Source organism: Heterocephalus glaber, unplaced genomic scaffold (genome assembly GCF_053883595.1).
Source record: "Heterocephalus glaber isolate CG9 unplaced genomic scaffold, H.glaber_assembly_v1.0 deba00001104, whole genome shotgun sequence".
Taxonomy (NCBI): domain Eukaryota; kingdom Metazoa; phylum Chordata; class Mammalia; order Rodentia; family Bathyergidae; genus Heterocephalus; species Heterocephalus glaber.
In genome coordinates, this window is record NW_028258193.1 from 1,837,275 (window position 1) to 1,854,436 (window position 17,162).

At 45.2% G+C, this 17,162-nt stretch overlaps 1 protein-coding gene across 5 annotated transcripts in view; it reads right to left on the bottom strand.

Moving 5' to 3' along the window:
• The window catches only part of Csmd1 (CUB and Sushi multiple domains 1), a 1,515,607-nt gene that overhangs the window by 75,465 nt on the left and 1,422,980 nt on the right, over positions 1 to 17,162 (bottom strand). For all 5 annotated transcript variants that reach the window (XM_087210084.1, XM_021248185.2, XM_021248184.2 and 2 more), the window contains one exon: positions 12,942 to 13,127. In XM_087210084.1, coding sequence (XP_087066210.1) covers positions 12,942 to 13,127 — 186 coding nt within the window. The remainder of the gene's footprint in view (positions 1 to 12,941; positions 13,128 to 17,162) is intronic.

Below are 17,162 nucleotides of genomic sequence, written 5' to 3' on the forward strand. Positions count from 1 at the left end.
AGATTCCTGGCAAAGGCTGATTTGTGCTGCAATTCTAGGCTTCAACTCTTTTGGGGTACGACCAAATAAAACTTTCACAGGGTTCAATTAAACACCAAACTTTTAAAAGATTAAATGTGCATGTACTATATACTAAAAATACAGGTGTGGACATAATTCTCTTCTCACTTAGGAAGCGCTGTTAGTACTGACAAGCAGATCCAATGTTACCTGATCGCCTTTCTAGAGCCCCAAGCGGAGGGTCCCGGGACTATCATGAGGATGCTGCAGAGTCTGCCAGTGTGAAAAAGTCCTTCTAGTGGTATTTAAAACTTTTAAAACTCATGCAGCTTAATGCATAACATCACACACCGCGCCATGTGGTATTTCTCCTGTGACAGCGTCAGCAGGGTGACAGAGGCGGCCACTGCTAGCTGGGGCTGGGACTGTGCTGTGACTTCGCACAGGGAATGAGCAGTGCCCTGGGGACCTGTATTCAAGAGCTCCTGCACAGGAGGAAATGTACACGAGTGCTCCTACTGGCACTCAGTCACAGGCCCAGGATGAAGATGCCAATGCGCCTCTGTTTAGTAAAACAAGGAAACTTGAAATGTAACCTGGCACTCTAGCATGGTCACTCATGTAGGTGTTAACAAATGCACCTTTTACCCCCCAAACTGCAGGCCAAACAAAGAAAATCCAGGCACAAAGTGGATTCTTGAAGGCTGTTTTGCATCATGATGGCTGCACCTGCAGTTCCTGAAGCCAGGACACAGTAGCACCAGCAGCTGGCCCCGGGGCGTGGACAGGAGGGGAGCACTCGATGTACACAAGTCGCAATGGAACCAGGCAGCAGCCTCACTACCTGCCCGAGACATCTTTCCCTCAAGGCTTTTTGACAGAGGTTACGATGTGGAGTAACCCGCCCAGTTCCTCAGCAGATGTCCACAGATCCAGCGGTGAGCAGAGTGGGCAAACAGATCGCCTCCGAGGAGTCTGTGCCACGAGAATTAACCCTGAAGAACAACCAACGCACTCTGATACTTCTGGCCACAAGTGACCCGAGTAGACAAAGCTTGGGATCAGCCAGAGCCTTTCTGTGCTAACTTTACTCACTTGCCTTTAGCCAGGAACCAAGGGCACCTTTCAGTTGACGTCAGCCACCATACAACAAGCTCCACCAAGCTGTGTTTGAGGTTTCAAAAGGAAATAAAGCAGGTAGGGAAATCATAAGAAGTAGGAAAGAGCTGGGTCTGAAAGTAAAGGTGTGCATCTGACCTAGAATGACAGCATCCAAGTTGCTTAGATATCTGCAGAGAACAGGAGGGTCCTGGACCTCGCTTCAGACACACGCGAGGCTGGTGTGGCTGGACAGTGGCCCAGGACCTGTGCCGCCGCAGGTCTGCACTGGCTGGGCTGGGTGCCAGCTGCTGGAAGCAGAAAGAGGCCCTCAAGGGCCGGCCCAGACTCCGTGACACCCCACGGCCCTCAGCGCAACCCAGGTCCCCTGGCGGATGGGTTAGCAGGCCCCGCCAACCCCTCCTGGCCTGAAGCAGACACAAAATATGGGGTCCTGGGAAGAGGCGCGGCAGGGAAGATTGCCCAGGTCTCCGCTCCTGCGAGCAGAGGCACCAGCCTGGGAAGACAGAGGCAGCTCTCTCCTCCTGCTGGCACACACAGGCGGCTTTCCTTCAACACTCATGTGACTTTAGAATGTAATTATAGCTTGTGCGTGATGGTGGCGAGTTTAGCTCAGAAGGGCTTTGTGGACAGCAGCCCGGTGGACAGCAGCCTGGAGGACAGCAGCCCAGTGGACAGCGGCCTGGAGGACAGCGGCCTGGAGGACAGCGGCCTGGAGGACAGCGGCCTGGAGGACAGTGGCCCGGTGGACAGAGGCCCAGTGGACAGCGGCCTGGAGGACAGCGGCCTGGAGGACAGCAGCCCAGTGGACAGCGGCCCAGTGGACAGCGGCCTGGAGGACAGCGGCCTGGAGGACAGTGGCCCGGTGGACAGAGGCCCAGTGGACAGAGGCCCAGTGGACAGCCTACTGAAACCCTTCACCCACTCACTGGGCAAGGCTGGGCGGACCCTTTCCGGGGGTTCCGGCAGACAGCCGGTAGTCAAGCATTCACAGCCCCCTTGCATCCTGACTCCACCAAGGGCCACTGCCAACCTCACACAGGCTGACTGGGATTTTGGTCTCTAGCTCTGTCTACACTGGGGACGTGATGACGGATGCTATCAGCTGTTGTAAGGGCTCTAGGATTCATGCCTGGAAATGCTTACAACAGTGGCTGACAGAGAGTGAAAACTCAGTAACATTTGTTGCTATAACAGCAGCAGTTTAACCTTTTGATTTGTGAAGAAATGATCTTTGTTCAGGTGTAAAATAAAATCATATTGTATATTCTACTCTGAAAATAGAAATAAAACAAAGGAAAAACCATAAGCACATTTTTAGGTCGCTTCTAAGGGCTGACAGACAAAATATGTATCCCAAACATTTCATATACACTGTATATGAATATTATATGCTTCATATATGCTGCATATTTATGTGTACAGTTATTCACGTGTACGCCTGTGGCCATCTAATTAAGAGTTCCCGCTGTAAGGGCACATATGTGTCACTTACACACGTGTACAGATGGCAACAGGAATATTCACTGACTCCCAGATGTGTGAGTTTCTTACCTGGATTCAACCAAGCACAGTTTGAAAAAGTAGTTGGTTGAATCCAGACAAAAAATTCATACCCGGACTGCAGATTTAGCTCAGTGGTTCTGCCACCTGCCTCTTAAGCACAAGGTCCCGAGTTCAATCCCTGGTACCCCCCCAAAAAAATTCATACCCTAAAACTCATATGGATGCAGAAGAGATCTAGAATTCTGGGTAACAAGAGCAAGGCGGGGACCTTCACAATTCTGGACTCCAATTTATACTACAGAGCTACAGGGATGAAAGCAGCATGGCATTGGCACAAAAGCAGACTTGTGCGTCAGCGGAGCAGAACAGACAATGAAGAAACAACCCTGGGCACACTCAGCCATGTTGTCTTTGACAAGGGAGCCAAGCCCCCTCACTGGAGGAAAAATAGCCTCTTTCACAAATGGTGCTGGGAAAACTGCCTTTCCACATGTCAAAGGTTGAACCTAGACCCATATCTCTCACCACTCACTAAACTACAATCAAAATGGATCAAACATCTAAACATTAGAACAGAAATACTTAATCTACCCAAAGATAGAAACTCTTGAAGATACAGATGTAGGCAAAGACTTTCTGAACAAAACCGCAATTGCACAAGAAATAACACCAAGAATCAACAAAAGAAATCACATCAAATTAAAGCTTCTGTACAGCAAAGGAACCACCAACAGAGTGAAGAGACCTATAGAACGAGAAAAAAACTGTCAGCTATTCCTCAGACTGAGGACAAATATCTAGAATATATAAAGAACCTCAAAACCAAATTTAAAGACCCAATAAAAAATAAGCATATGACATGATTGACACTTCTTAGATGAAGAAGTACAAACAACCAATAAATAAATGAAAAAAATACTCAATATCACTGATGATAAAAGAAATGCAAATTTTAAAAAACACTGAGATTCTATCTCACCCCAGGAAGAATGGCTATCATCCAGAAATCAACCAATAACAAATGTTGGTAAGGCTGTGGGGTAAAAGGAATTCTCGTTCATTGTTGCTGGGAAGTCAGTATGGGGAATCCTTGAAAAACTAAAACTAGAAATTCCATTTGACCAAGCTGTGCCCCTTCTACCATATTCCCCCAAAATTAGATCAGGTCTTATAGGAACTTTTTCTCCAAACACAATAGGGCTTATCATCAGGGGATATTTTATTTTTTCATGTACAACAATCTATATTTGTTCATGCACAAAAATCTACATTTATTCATGTAATACCACTTGGGTATTTATAAATACTTAAAATTTATATTATGACTTAAATATTAATGTAAATACTATTACTTATTTATATTTAATTATATATTGATTTATTATTTTACAATTCAATACATCTGCCATGTGTTGCAAGGAACATACTCAATGTACCTGTCTGGCTTATGATCTTGACAGGGGGTAGGGGTAATTAATTTGAGGGTAGGGCTTACATTACAAGCATCCTGAAAAATCATGCAAGGGCTTATTTTCCTGTTATTATTATTGTCAGGGAACTGCAGTAAGTATCTGCCCAAAGAGTGACAGACACCGTAGCACAGTGGTGTATGAATATCCATGTTCTTAGCAGCACAATTCATAACAGCTGAATCTTGAAAGTAGCCTGATGTCCATCAACAGATGAACGGATACATAAAGAAAATGTACACACAATGGAGTAGTACTCTGCCAGAAAGAAGGATAAACTTGGATCCAGTGGAGGAAAATGGATGCACCTTGAGACCATAATGTTAAGTGAAATAAATCAGACACATTAAATATTGCATGGTTTCTCTTAGGTGAAAAACTCAATATATGAGTGCAAAAGGCAGATAATAGGGAGAAAGAGAAAGAGAAAGAGAAAGAAAGCTATTTTAATCCAGCAGAGACAATATATCTAGAAGCGGACCTCGATGTAGTATAAATGTCTATGTGTTGTATGTGATTTTTGGCCTCTTTGTCTGATTGTTAATCTGTATAAATGATAACTAACTTTATAAGGACTTAGAAGAAAATACATGAATCCGATGCTGGGAAAACAAAAGGGGCTGAAGAGAAGGGGAAAGAAAAGTTGAGATGTATAATGCACATGCACTAACTCCCTACCATAAACGTATCCTTTATACTGCAAACATGGAGTGGTAAAAATTAAAACTTAAATAAAAAGGAATGAAAGAAAATGTGAGAAAAAGAAACTGTGCTGAACATATAGACATATCATTGTCATTGCTCTCCAAACACTGCCGCTCACCAGTGTTTGCCCAGTAATGACATCGTGCTGAGCTCTACAAGTATTCAAGAGTGTGGGGAAGGGGCACAGATTACACACAAATCTTACACCACCGTCCACGAGGGACTTGACCACTTGCAGTTTCGGTATCTGTGGGCCCCGGAGCCAAATCCCGATGCTGTGAGCGATGTACACACGCAGGAACACGTACATGGCTTTCTCATATCCCGCTGCAGCTTTTCTCTCACTGGAGTATTTATAGCTATAAAGCTACTTGGCGTGACCTCAGCTTGCTTTCCCTTCTCACAGTGTTTTCACATGGTAGTTAATCACCTAAAGAACGCAGGGGGCCTGGCACATAGTAGGTCCACATAGATGACTAATGACAAATGGCTTTAGCCGGCAAAGAACTCACCTATTGAGAGTAGAGCTTAGACTTAGTTTTCTATTAGAGAGTTAGCTTAGTGGTTTTGCCTCTTCCTAGCACAGCACATAGTACACACCCATTCATCACTTTGTCAAAGCATTAAACCCAATCTGTTCATACCAATAGCCTCACTTGCTCTTTTATGGCATTAACATGAATCACATCTTCAATGATCCAAATGCTGTCTCGTAATTAAAATGGAAAAAGGAACCCTCCGAGATCTACCTGGGAGACTCATCTTAGTACAGGAAGAGGCAAGTGAAAAATCTTTATTTATTTTAGTACACCTGAGGGTGAAACTAATTTTATTTACCACATACATTTACTATTTATCCAAGCTGAAATATTTCTTATCTCCTGAGATGCAGTGTACTGATCTACATATTATTGCGACTGTTGAAGAGAGTTAAAGATTGTTGTGCACTAACATAGCAAACAATGGAATTAATGATGGGAAAATAGATGGATTTCAAAATTTAATAAGTAAATAGTTTTCTGGCTATCAGTTTAAGTTTTGTGTTTACTCTGCCCAATTTCTTTAATTTAAATGAAGTGGAAAAAAAAAACCTTACCCCCGAAATAAAAAGTAAATAGCTTTTCCAGCCTGTCAAAACTAAGGGATTTCAATGAAACGTCTACATTTGCTTCTTAGAAAGTGGAACAAACAATGGGGAGGGAAAATGCCTGAGGTCTGACATGACATTCAGAAAACTTCAAAGCGGATTTTCTATTTTTTAAATAAAACTTTTGTGTATTTTATTTTGTTACTGAACCAAAAGTAATCAGCACCAAATTAAGCATTAAAATGCAAACTGACCTTTGGCTGTTGAATATTCTTGCAATTAAGCATACTATAACTTCTTACAATGGGAAGCAATTTTGTTATTTAATTTTGTATCATAGTTTTAAAGTAAGTGGACCTCAAGATACGTATTTTCAAACATATTCAAATGTACATACAAATTGTGCTACCTCATGTACTATCATAGTATTCTAACAAGCACAAGATAGCTCTCTTAATGTAACATTTGCCTTTGAACTTCAAGAGGCCTCCCATTCTTGATTTTTGCAAGAAGTCAGAGTACAGGTACAGGATGTGTTTGTAGCCACTCAGTGACCAGTGAGTGCTCCACCGATGAGGATGCAAGCTAAGTCCTCAACTGGAACTCACTAGACATAAAAATGGTCAGGACTCATCAATTTCCGGTGGGCACAGAGCCTCAGAATTGGAAAGATAGGCTTTCTTCTCAGGTTTCCCTGAAACAAATCCTGAGATATCTGTGGCCCTTACCAAATCGCTCCACCCAGTCCTTGTGGCTCCTGTCTATATAATGATGACAATAACATGCATTACTTCGTGCAAGCTTTCGGAACCAAGATGGGAAGTAGCAGAGTTGTGGGGGGTCTCAATGTGTGTACCCTACACTTGTGCCTACAGAACTGCACTGACTGCGTGGGGCACAAATTCTGCTTCTCTATCACACCCGACTCACTTCTTTCTCCTTTGGAGAAGTCATCTCAGTTTGGAAAAGGATTAGGAACTCTACTCGAGTTGCTGTGAGAGCTCTCGGGTTTCTAGCAGAGGACTTTCCTGTTGTGATCAATAGGCATGAGAAACCCCCTGCCTCTTGTGGGAGACAGAATCAGAGGGGCAGCCTGGTCAGGAGGGAGAGTAGTGGGGAATGGCATGGTGTGGAGGGGAGCAGGGTACAGCGGTGCTTCAGACTGAAGGCTGCAGAGCTCGATGAGCGGCTGCACATGCGCCAGGTCCAAGAAGAATGCCCAGATTTCAACTCTCAGTTCCTTCTGCCCTCTAGTGGGAGCTGGGGAACCATCCTAGCCTCCAGCTTGGCCTCGGTTCACCTTCTTTCAATCTGATCCACATTTGGACCATCTCTCAGGGGATTCTCAGAGCTACCAGACCTCTCACGCTACCTCCTCTTACACTCTTCTCAGTTACTAGGAGACCATTTAATACAAGTTGTTGGTGACCCTGGTCAGTGAGACAGACAGAACCTTCCATTCACAATCCACAGTGGTGAAATAGGCTCCTAGGGAGAAGTGCCATTGCATGCTCCATCCTGGTGCATCAGCTAGCAGGCATGGTACACAATTCACACCCCACCATGGTGCAGTAAACCCTAGGGGGAGCATTCAATTCACACTCCACCATGGCACAGTGGACCCCAGGGAGAGCGTTCAATTCACACCCCACCATGGTGCGGTAGGCCCCAGGCAGGGCCTTCAATTCGCCCCACCATGGTGCAGTAGATCCTAGGGAGAGAATTCAATTCACTCCCCACTATGATGCAGTAAACTCCAGGGAGAACATTCAATTCACACTCTGCCATGGTGCAATGAATCCTCAGGGAGAACTTCCAATTTGCTCTCTAAATGGTGTAGTAGGTTCCCAGGCAGAATGTTCAGTTCACACTGTCATGGTGCGTGAGACCCCAGATTCACACTCCATCATGGTGCAGCAGACCCCCAGGAGCAGCCTGGAAGTCCTCTTGAGTGTCACCCCATCGCCGCGTTTTCTTAAGGCCCAAAGCTGCTGTACACGACCACACTGCTTCTGCACAACCTGACCCACAGCAGCAGGAGGCTTCAACACTTCTCTAGAAGTTTATATAATGACTAATCAAATCTTTTTGGTCACAGTAAAAGACTTTGGACAACTCAGTTACCTGCTTTTAATTGAAGCAGTATGATAACAGAAACAGTCCCTTCCTCGAGGAGTTGCTGTAATAATTGAACAGTGTAGCCTTGCCAGGTGGGTGGGTAGTGGGCAGCACTGCACCTCCAGAAGTGGTTCTGCTGTCCCCCAGACCCAGCTCCAGCCCCTGCCATCCTCTCTGTCCTGGACTGCTCGCTCCTGGCACCTCATCTATGTCAGTCACCCATTCCTGCTGAGATTGTATGTCTTGTGTGTTTTGTTTCTCTGTGTCTCCCTTTCTCTACCTCCAACAGGCTTTGTAAAAGCTACACTGTCTCTCTTCCCCATAACTTTTCATACTGGACTCTTTATATTGCTGTTCTGTGACAGATATAAATTACAGGAGCTGATATTTAGAGACCAGCTCTACTACAGAGCTACAAGCTAGGGTGTGCACAATTGCTTAACCCAATTATATGTGGGTTTAACACAGAGACACAGCTCATGGAAACATGCAAAGATCCTGTGCACGTGTTTTGAGGGAATTTCATCCTGCATGCACTTATTTAGAAACAATACAACCTCAGGGTGAGAATGGAAGCTCTTGTTCACTTTGCAGACCTGAGACACAGCAGGCACAAGATGAGACATCCTTTAACTAGTGTAAGGACAACACTTCACCCATTAATGCTGAATGTCAGTGAAATGGGGTATCTGTGGGTTATTTTCAGGCAAAATGATTTCCTGTAGATTTAAAGATATGGCAATATTCATTGTATTTTTTCCATGTCATTCAGGGCATTTTTACTAAAATCAAATTGGTTCCTATAAACATTTACTAGTAACAGCAAGACTCACTTTGTAGGAATCAGAAAATCTTCCTTTAATTAGTTTCTACATTATTGAATTCATATTAAATAGTTTGTGGAAAAAGTGTCATTTTATTATACTGTATTTTAGCCAATAAGAATAAATACATGAAGCCTGCGATGTTGGCAAAGTAATGGGCACACAGGCCAAGGGAACAGAGCAGAGAGCACGTGGACCCCAGACATGCGCTTGCCGCTCTTTGACAAAGGTAACGGCAGAGACAAGACAGTCATTCCAGCAGGTGGCTCTGCGGCAGCCGGACACCCACAAATGCCGCTGAGGCTGGTCCCAGCCTCACACTCTCAGTAAAATGACCTCAAAGTGAGCCACACGTAACGCACAAGCAAATAAATAAACATACATCTTAGAAAACAGCACAGAAAATCTGAGTGATCCTGAGTCTGGCACCAACTGTAAAAGCAAAAGTTGATTGTCTGCACTTTGTTAAACTCAGTCACTTCTGCCCCGTGAAGCTGCCATTAGGGAGTAAGATGACTGAGAGAAATCATTTGCAGAAAGTACACCTGATAAAGGACTGCTATCTAAATGTATAAAAAACTCGTACAGCTTCTTGACAAGGAAATGAGCAGCTGATTAAGACTGTGCAAAAGACCTCAGCAGGCAGCAAGCTCATCTCGCTCACCAAAGGAGATGGGTGGATCACAAAGCTGCCTACAGAAAGACACTCCACATGCCTCGTCATCAGGGAAACAAACGCCTGCTAAAACGGCCAGACACCACTGCACATCTAGTGGGGGGGTCGAAGCCTGCAGACTGTCAAGGACAGTGCTGGACAGGATGTGGGGCAGGGCAACCGCTTGCTTGGGCTGCTGGGAGCACCGACAGCTCACCCGCTTGGGAGGAGACTGGTGGGCCGTACCTGCGGAAATTACTCTTCTATGGGATCCAGCAGTTACACTCTGGGGTATTCATGCAAATGAATTAAAAACTAATATCTAGATAAAAACCTGCGCACAGACGTTTATAGCAGAATTATCCATAAGGGCCCAAACCTGGAAACAACTGAGAGGCCCCTGAGTAGGTGAAAGGGTTAGTAAACGCTTGTGTTTCCAGTCAGTGGAATATTTCTCAGCAATGAAAAGCACCAGCTATTCAGCCATAAAAATACATAGAGGAGGGGCCGGGGATTTAGCTCAGTGGTTCCGCCGCCTGCCTTGCAAGCGGAAGGATCTGAGTTTGATCCCCGGTACCCCCCCCCCCCCAAAACAATTAAAAAACACAGAGGAAATGCAAATGCATATAACAGGGAAAGGAGCCACCTGGAAAAGGACCATCCTAAGTGGTGACGAATCCAGCAGCGGCCAAACCACAGAGAGTACAGGATGGGAGGCTGCAGGCTTGGTGGGGAGGACGGGCAATCGGTGGCGCCCAGGGGAGTTTTACCGCAGGGCCGCGACTTGCACGGTGCTGAAGAGGTGGACGGAAGTCACTGTGCACTCGGCCAAACCACAGAGGGCGCAGGGCCAAGAGTGGAGCCCAAAGCAAACCCTGCACCAAGGGCCCCTCTCCGGAGCAGGGTTCCGGGAGCGAGGAGGCCGCGCCTGTTGGGCGCAGAGGGCAGGGGTGGTGTTTGTGCCTTTTGCTCAGTTTCGCCGTCCGCCTAAAATGACTTTGAAAAATAACGTCCACCAAATAAGCAAAATGAGGTGCAAAGAAAAGTTACATTTAAACAGTTTCTCAGTCAGGATATGAATTCAAAGTGGGGGCTCCTTTTAGATTTAGTAAATATATGTTAAGCATGGCACAAAAAGAACTACAAAGCCCAAATATGAAGACCCAATTCAAAAACGGGCATCTGAAATGAACAGACATTTCTCAGACAAAGAAGTAAAAGCAGCAAATAAACATATGAATAAATGTTCAACATCACTGGTCATTCAAGAGATGCAGATGAAAACAACACTGAGATTCCACCTCACCCCAGAAAGAGTGGCTGCTATTAAGAAATCAACCAATAACAAATGCTGGCGGGGGTGTGGGGAGAAAGGAACCCTTCTCCATTGCTGGTGGGAGTGCAGACTGGTGCAACCACTGTGGAAATCAGTATGGAGATTCTTCAAAGAACTAGGGCTGGAAGTCCCATTTGACCTAGCTATTCCCCTGCTGGGGATCTTCCCAAAGAATTAAAAGAATCATACCACAGTGATATATGTGCACCCATGTTTATAGTGGTACAGTTTGTAATAGCTAAAGCTTGGAAACTGCCCAAGTGCCCATCAACTGGAGATTAGATAAAGAAGATGTGGTTTTTCTATAAAATGGAGTACTACTCAGCCATAAAGAAGAAACTAGAGACATTTATAGCTAAATGGATGCATATTGAGGCCATACTCTTAAGTGAAATAAATAGGACACACATGTGTAAATATTGAACAGTTTCTCTAGTGTGAGAAACTGAAAGTGTAAATGAGGATCAAAATGTATAATTGATATTGTGAAATAAGAAGAAAAGGTCTAAAGGAGTAAGGGAAGTTGGAGGGGTAGGGGGAAAAAAAAGAAGGGAAAGAAAAAATATGAGAAAAGGAAAAAAATGGAAACAAAGTCTTTGTAAATAGGGAAGGGTGGAGGGGGTGAAGGGAGGGCAGGGGAATGGGGAAAAATAAGAATCAGGATATATCATGTAAAGGTACAATTCCCAATGATGAATGTAACTGTATTGTATATGTAAATGGACCAATAAACTTAATGAAAAAAAAAAAGCTAAGTCAGCCAGAAGCCTGGTTTCCACCCAAGACCGGGTAGTTTAGAGTCACTGAGTGTCAGTTCTGGGCTTTGGGTTGTTTCTAAAGCTCTCTGGAGGATTTTCATGCATACTGGTATAATGAAAAGGGTACAGGACAGAAAACCGGGGACAACAGAATTGGATGTCTGTAGCTTCCCCTCGTTTGGGAGGCCATCGGCACCACAGTACTTCGGGTTTCTGAGGCTTATGGATCAGCTCCTCGGCTCAGGGCTCAGGGACACTAAACCCTGCAGGCCGGGTTCCACAGTGGTCTACGTGCACCATGCATGACGCCATCTGCCAGGGCAAAGCCTAGCTCTCAGAGGGTAATGTTTTAAAGACTAAAAGAAAAATAAACCAAAGCAATGTATCTCATTAGCATAGCTTCTCATTGTGTTACTTAATTGCTACAGAATGGTACCTTGCTTAATAAAAGTAGCCAAAAACATTAATGCTTTTTAAATATTGCCTAATGACTCTCAGAAAATGTAATACAATGATAAAAGAGGGAAACATAAAAACTGGGGGGAAACCAACTCTTTTCCATAAATATTTATAAGTTCATATACAAAGAGTTTAAAACTTTTAACATGACCAAAGTGTACAAATAAAGACAAATAAACTAATTTTATAATGAACGACCATATGGATCTTTGTTGCAAATATTAGAGCAACAGTCTCATTGTATTAGATAGTTTTCAGTTTGGGGAATTAGGAAGGACAGATTATTTCCAATGTAAGCCTTTTTTTAAACATAGCTTGAGAAGCTTGCTGTGGCTATTTTGTGCGTGCATGCGTGTGTGTGAGAGTGTGTGTGTGTGTGTGTTTTCTCTGTTTGGTCTGTGATACACTTTACTCTTTTCCAAGACTAAAGCTTTACAGCAGACCAGACTTTGGGCCCTTGTAAGAACATTACTCTGCACTGTAAATAGCCTCCTGAAAACCTAACCTCACTGCACAATCACGTTTATACTTTACTTTCTGAGCATCCTCAAGTTCTGCAGAGTAGGGGATGAGAGACGTTGACATGTCAGGGGAGGCCCTTGGTGACCTCGTGTCTCAGCATCCGCAGATGGCATCCCTGCACTGTGAATGTGGACACAGAATTGGACACGCAGGGTAGAGTACCGCACAGGACCAGCAGGGGTCATCTGGCTAACTCTGAGCACACAGCTCGTTTTTGGGAGCTGGAGTGCTCTGCATGGGATGAATTGGCTCTCTTTTCACCATGACAAGAGAGACTGTATCCTCGTGGCATGCAGGGGACCACTGTTGGACCCCAAAGCCCTCGCCGTGCGCTCAGTTCCCAACTACATCTACAAAGATGGGAAAATTTTCACAGCACTTACGTTTACAAGCAGGAGGCCTCCCTCTGTTGCTCCACAAGCCGTCTTCCTGACACACTGCACTTGCTTGGTGACTGGCTTCTAGCTTGAAACCCTCGTTACATTCGTATATGACTTTCCTGTCCAGCGTGAACTCATTGCCTGTGAATGAGCCATTTCCCGGGGGCTCGGGGATGCCACAGGACACAGCTGAAAAGAAACGAGAAGGTACAGGCTGATTCTTGTAGGAGTTTGTTAATTTTGTTTCTCTTCTCATCTCATAAAGTTACAAAAATTCTGAATTATATTTCTAGGGTAAGGCATTAAGTGTACACATTTTCAAAATGCTCTGAGTTACAGAGAGGCCATGGAAAGTGGTTAGAATAATGAAAATTGGGTCAGAATAAAATATCTGCAGTGATTCTGGAAGCCAAAGCTGGCGACACTCTTGTGGCTCAACCTCACTGCGACGTCTTGCCAGACGCTGTGTTGAGGGAGCCCAGCAGCGTGGCGGCCACATTTGACACTGGAAAGGAGGAGAAGGGACACGATGTGGGCTTCGTGGCACTGAGCGCCATAGGAATCGGCACGGAAGGGGCGCTGAGCCTCTCGGGTCTCAGAATCCATTCCTCTGTCCTTTGCTCCTCACCTTCCCTGATTCATTGGCTTTAAAGCACCAGGGAGTGAATTATCCTAAAATGTTGTCTGGGTTGGATGAGATTTGTCCCCAAGGGCTTATGGGTTGGGAAAACAGACCCCAGGGTGGTGGTGATATGAGGTTCAGAGCCCTCTGAGTGGTGAGGCCAGTGGGAGGTCACCAAGGGCCTGAACGGGAAGAGGGGGGCAGTTCTCGTGGAACTATGGTCAGTTCTTGAAAGATCACTGAAAGAGGTAATGGGCCTCCATGTTCCCTGGCTTCCTGTCTCCATGTGATCACTTCCTGTCAAATATACTCCCAACATGGCACCATCTGTGAGGAGTGACACAGCCAGGAGGTCCTCACCACACCCATACTGTGCAGTTGGGACTTCTGGCTCCCAAACTGTGAGCTAAATTAAGCTCTTTTCTTACCAAAGTTAACCTGCCTCAGCCATGCCCTTATAAAATCAGGAAATGGACTGATATAGAAGGCAAAAAATATGCCTCAGATCATCAGTGCCTTTATTACCATCAAGTCTAACATTTTATAAGTCATCTGTCATAAAATAAGTTACAGGAGGCAGTCAGGATAAAGATCTTGATCAGAAGGCACAGCCCTACCAGACATGCAGATCTGCTTTTTCTAGAAGACGGCACAGGAAAGGCAAAGAATCAAGAGGAAGGTTTATAAAAAACAAGTGAAATGTGGGGAGAATTCATTAAAAACAGTCTTGAATTTGCTAACTCTAATACACACATATTTACTAGGAGACTGGAGAGACGGGGGAGAGAGAGAGAGAGGGAGAGAGAGAGGGGCCTTAAGTGACTTCACTTTGGTGTGAAACAGCAGGGAGGCAGGGCAGAGGGCGGCACTCTCAGGGGTGGCATCCCAACACCAGGGCGCTTGATCCAGAAAGGCGGTGAAATTAATAAATTAAGGGCCTCTCCTTAATATTCAAAATTAAAGATACATTGCTCAGACCACACTTCAGTTGAATAATCTGAAAATCTCCCCGTGCAGATTCCAAGGAGAATATATGTCCAGAATGTTAGAACTAGAGGAAATGCAGCGCAGGATTTATGTAAACCCATCGTTTTACAGTAGGAGAAGCCAGAGTCAGAGCCTGCCGCGTCCGCCGCCTTCACACAGCCAGCAGTGACAGCGGCTGGGCCCCAACCAGGCTGCTTTCTGCTCGGCCTGGCCTCAGGTATCTGGGAGGTGAAGACCTCCCTGTTCCATTCTGTTCTTTTCTCTTTGTTAAAATAGCAAGTAAATACAATGGCAAAATTTACTTCAAAGAAGCAAAAAGAATACAGTGCCAATAAAAATCAAATTTCTAGAAAATCCAAAGTCTAAAATTTCTTTTGTATGTATGAGGAGATATTTCAACGACCTGAAATGTGCATGTGCACATGCATGCATGGGTGTGAGTGTGCATGCACAGTGTGTGGAATACCATGTTAAACCATCTGCAGGACGCGGGAGCAAAGCGCAAGTGTCTGCACATCATTTGGGGCAAAGTCTTTGAAATATAGAGTCAGTTTTCTGCAACCTGGTTTTGTCCAGGAGATATATCAATGGAAAGGCTGCTGGGCATTTGAAAATGTTGGTCATAATGGCACACGTCATGGAATTTGGATCCTGTTTGTATTTTACAGTGTTCCATCAAGATCCCTTCCCAAGTTCTCTTGGATTCCTCTGGATAATCACTTCATCAGCCCCACAGGCTGTAACTTCTTTTCCAGTGCCCAGCTTCCTTGCAGTTCTTGTTTGAGATGCACGCAGGATGAAATGACATTGCTCCTGCAGGTTAAATGGGAAAGATGCTGCTCTATGGACATGTACAAAGCCTTCCTTGAAGAGACTTCTACGCAGGAGGCCAAAGCAGAAATGCTTTCTTCTGCTAAATCTGGAAGCTTTCAAATAAAAGTGAACTCTGGCTCTGAGGACCCTAGAGGACCTGCTCTATGACAGCTGGCAGCCACTGGGCCTCTCCCTGTGGCTCTGAGCTACTGCTTCCGGATCCAGAGTCTGCACAGAGACAGAGGGCGGGGTGCCTGTAGTGACTGTCAGTCCACGGAAATGGTGTCATAGCACACTGACTCAGCGAAGAAAGCATACCATAATTAATTCAGGAATCTGGACCTCATTCCTCTGCTCCCATGGCGGAGGAGCAGGACAAGCTCAGGTGTGGGCACTGCAAAGAGGGGGACATGGCAAGACAGGGACACAGAGCTCAGAAAGGGACCGGCAGGAGGGCAACACAGTCCTGGGTACCTTCCGGCCCGGCGGGAAACAAAAAGCCAAGTCACATAAATTAGTCTTTGGGTTTCCGAGGCTTTTTAAGTATACACAGTGTACGTATGTAAGAATTGTTGATCAGGTAAAATATATGCATACATGTGCGATTTTTAACATATTATATGCATAGGGACATTATAACCTGAGGACATTCTGGATTACTATCTTTAACCCCGACCTCCTCTGGGGTATCGGGGCCTGCATCTGCTTCTGTGTGTGCCCTTCCACTGGGTCTGGGTGATAAAGCTAACACTGCATTTTCATATCATGTTTTTTCCTTAGTTTACTTTCTTACAGATAAAAATGTTTTGTGTCATTATTTCAAGTCTCACTTCAGTACCTCCACGATTGAGGTCTCCTCCCGAGTCTGCCAAATTTGGGTAGAATCGTGACCACATTGCAATAGATGCCTGGATTATGAAGATTGAGCATTTCCAATTTCATACCTGCCAGATTAGTACTCACTGTAAAAATGCATCGGAGTTCCTATCTTCTCTAACAGAGAAAGTGAACCAAGGCCTTGTTTGCTTCTCCTGCTCCCAGACCCTCTCCTCCGGCACACAGGGACTGGAGGGCCCAACGTCCTCTGTTCACTGCCTACCTGCCCAGCTCCTTCCTTAAAGTTCCTGGGAAGCTCACCCTCACACAGCCCGTGTGCCCCACTCTCAGTGGAGTGCTTGAGCTGCCGGGTCACGGTATTTTCAATTTGGAAAGCATTGTTTACATAAAAGCTGCTCGCAGAGATATGCACAAATGCACTTTCTGCAGTTGACTCTATTACGTTAATTGTCTCATGCACAGTCTCCTGAAAACCACCAGTCATTTCTGAAACCAGTACCAACACCACTGCATCAGATTCCTCCTGAGAAGGCTGAGGCCAGAGTATTGCTAACAGCCCCTCTTCTGTGTGGGCGGCTCTTCAGCACACATGGATAGTTTGGGCAAATTACAAGGTTCATTATCAACTTTCTTGATACATGAAAAATCACTACTTCCTCTTCTATCGAAATCTTCTTTTGGTGCTAATTGCTGTCAGATGGACCAACTGAAAAATAAAGGTGTAAGATAAAAAGTCAAAGCTATAGTTGTAGATTTGCCATCTGATTTGTCAGAATCCTCAGTGAGAACATTTGTCCCCGCACTTCAGAGCTTCTGTGTGCACGTGGACTGCGAGAGCTGCTGGTGACCTGCTCCGGCTTCTCTGACTGACCCGGCCTGTCCCGGAGACTCCGGGGAGCCTTCGTGGACGGTGCTGACACTGCAGTGGGTCGGCCTCCCGGACGTGTCCTTCCCCAGCCCCGCTT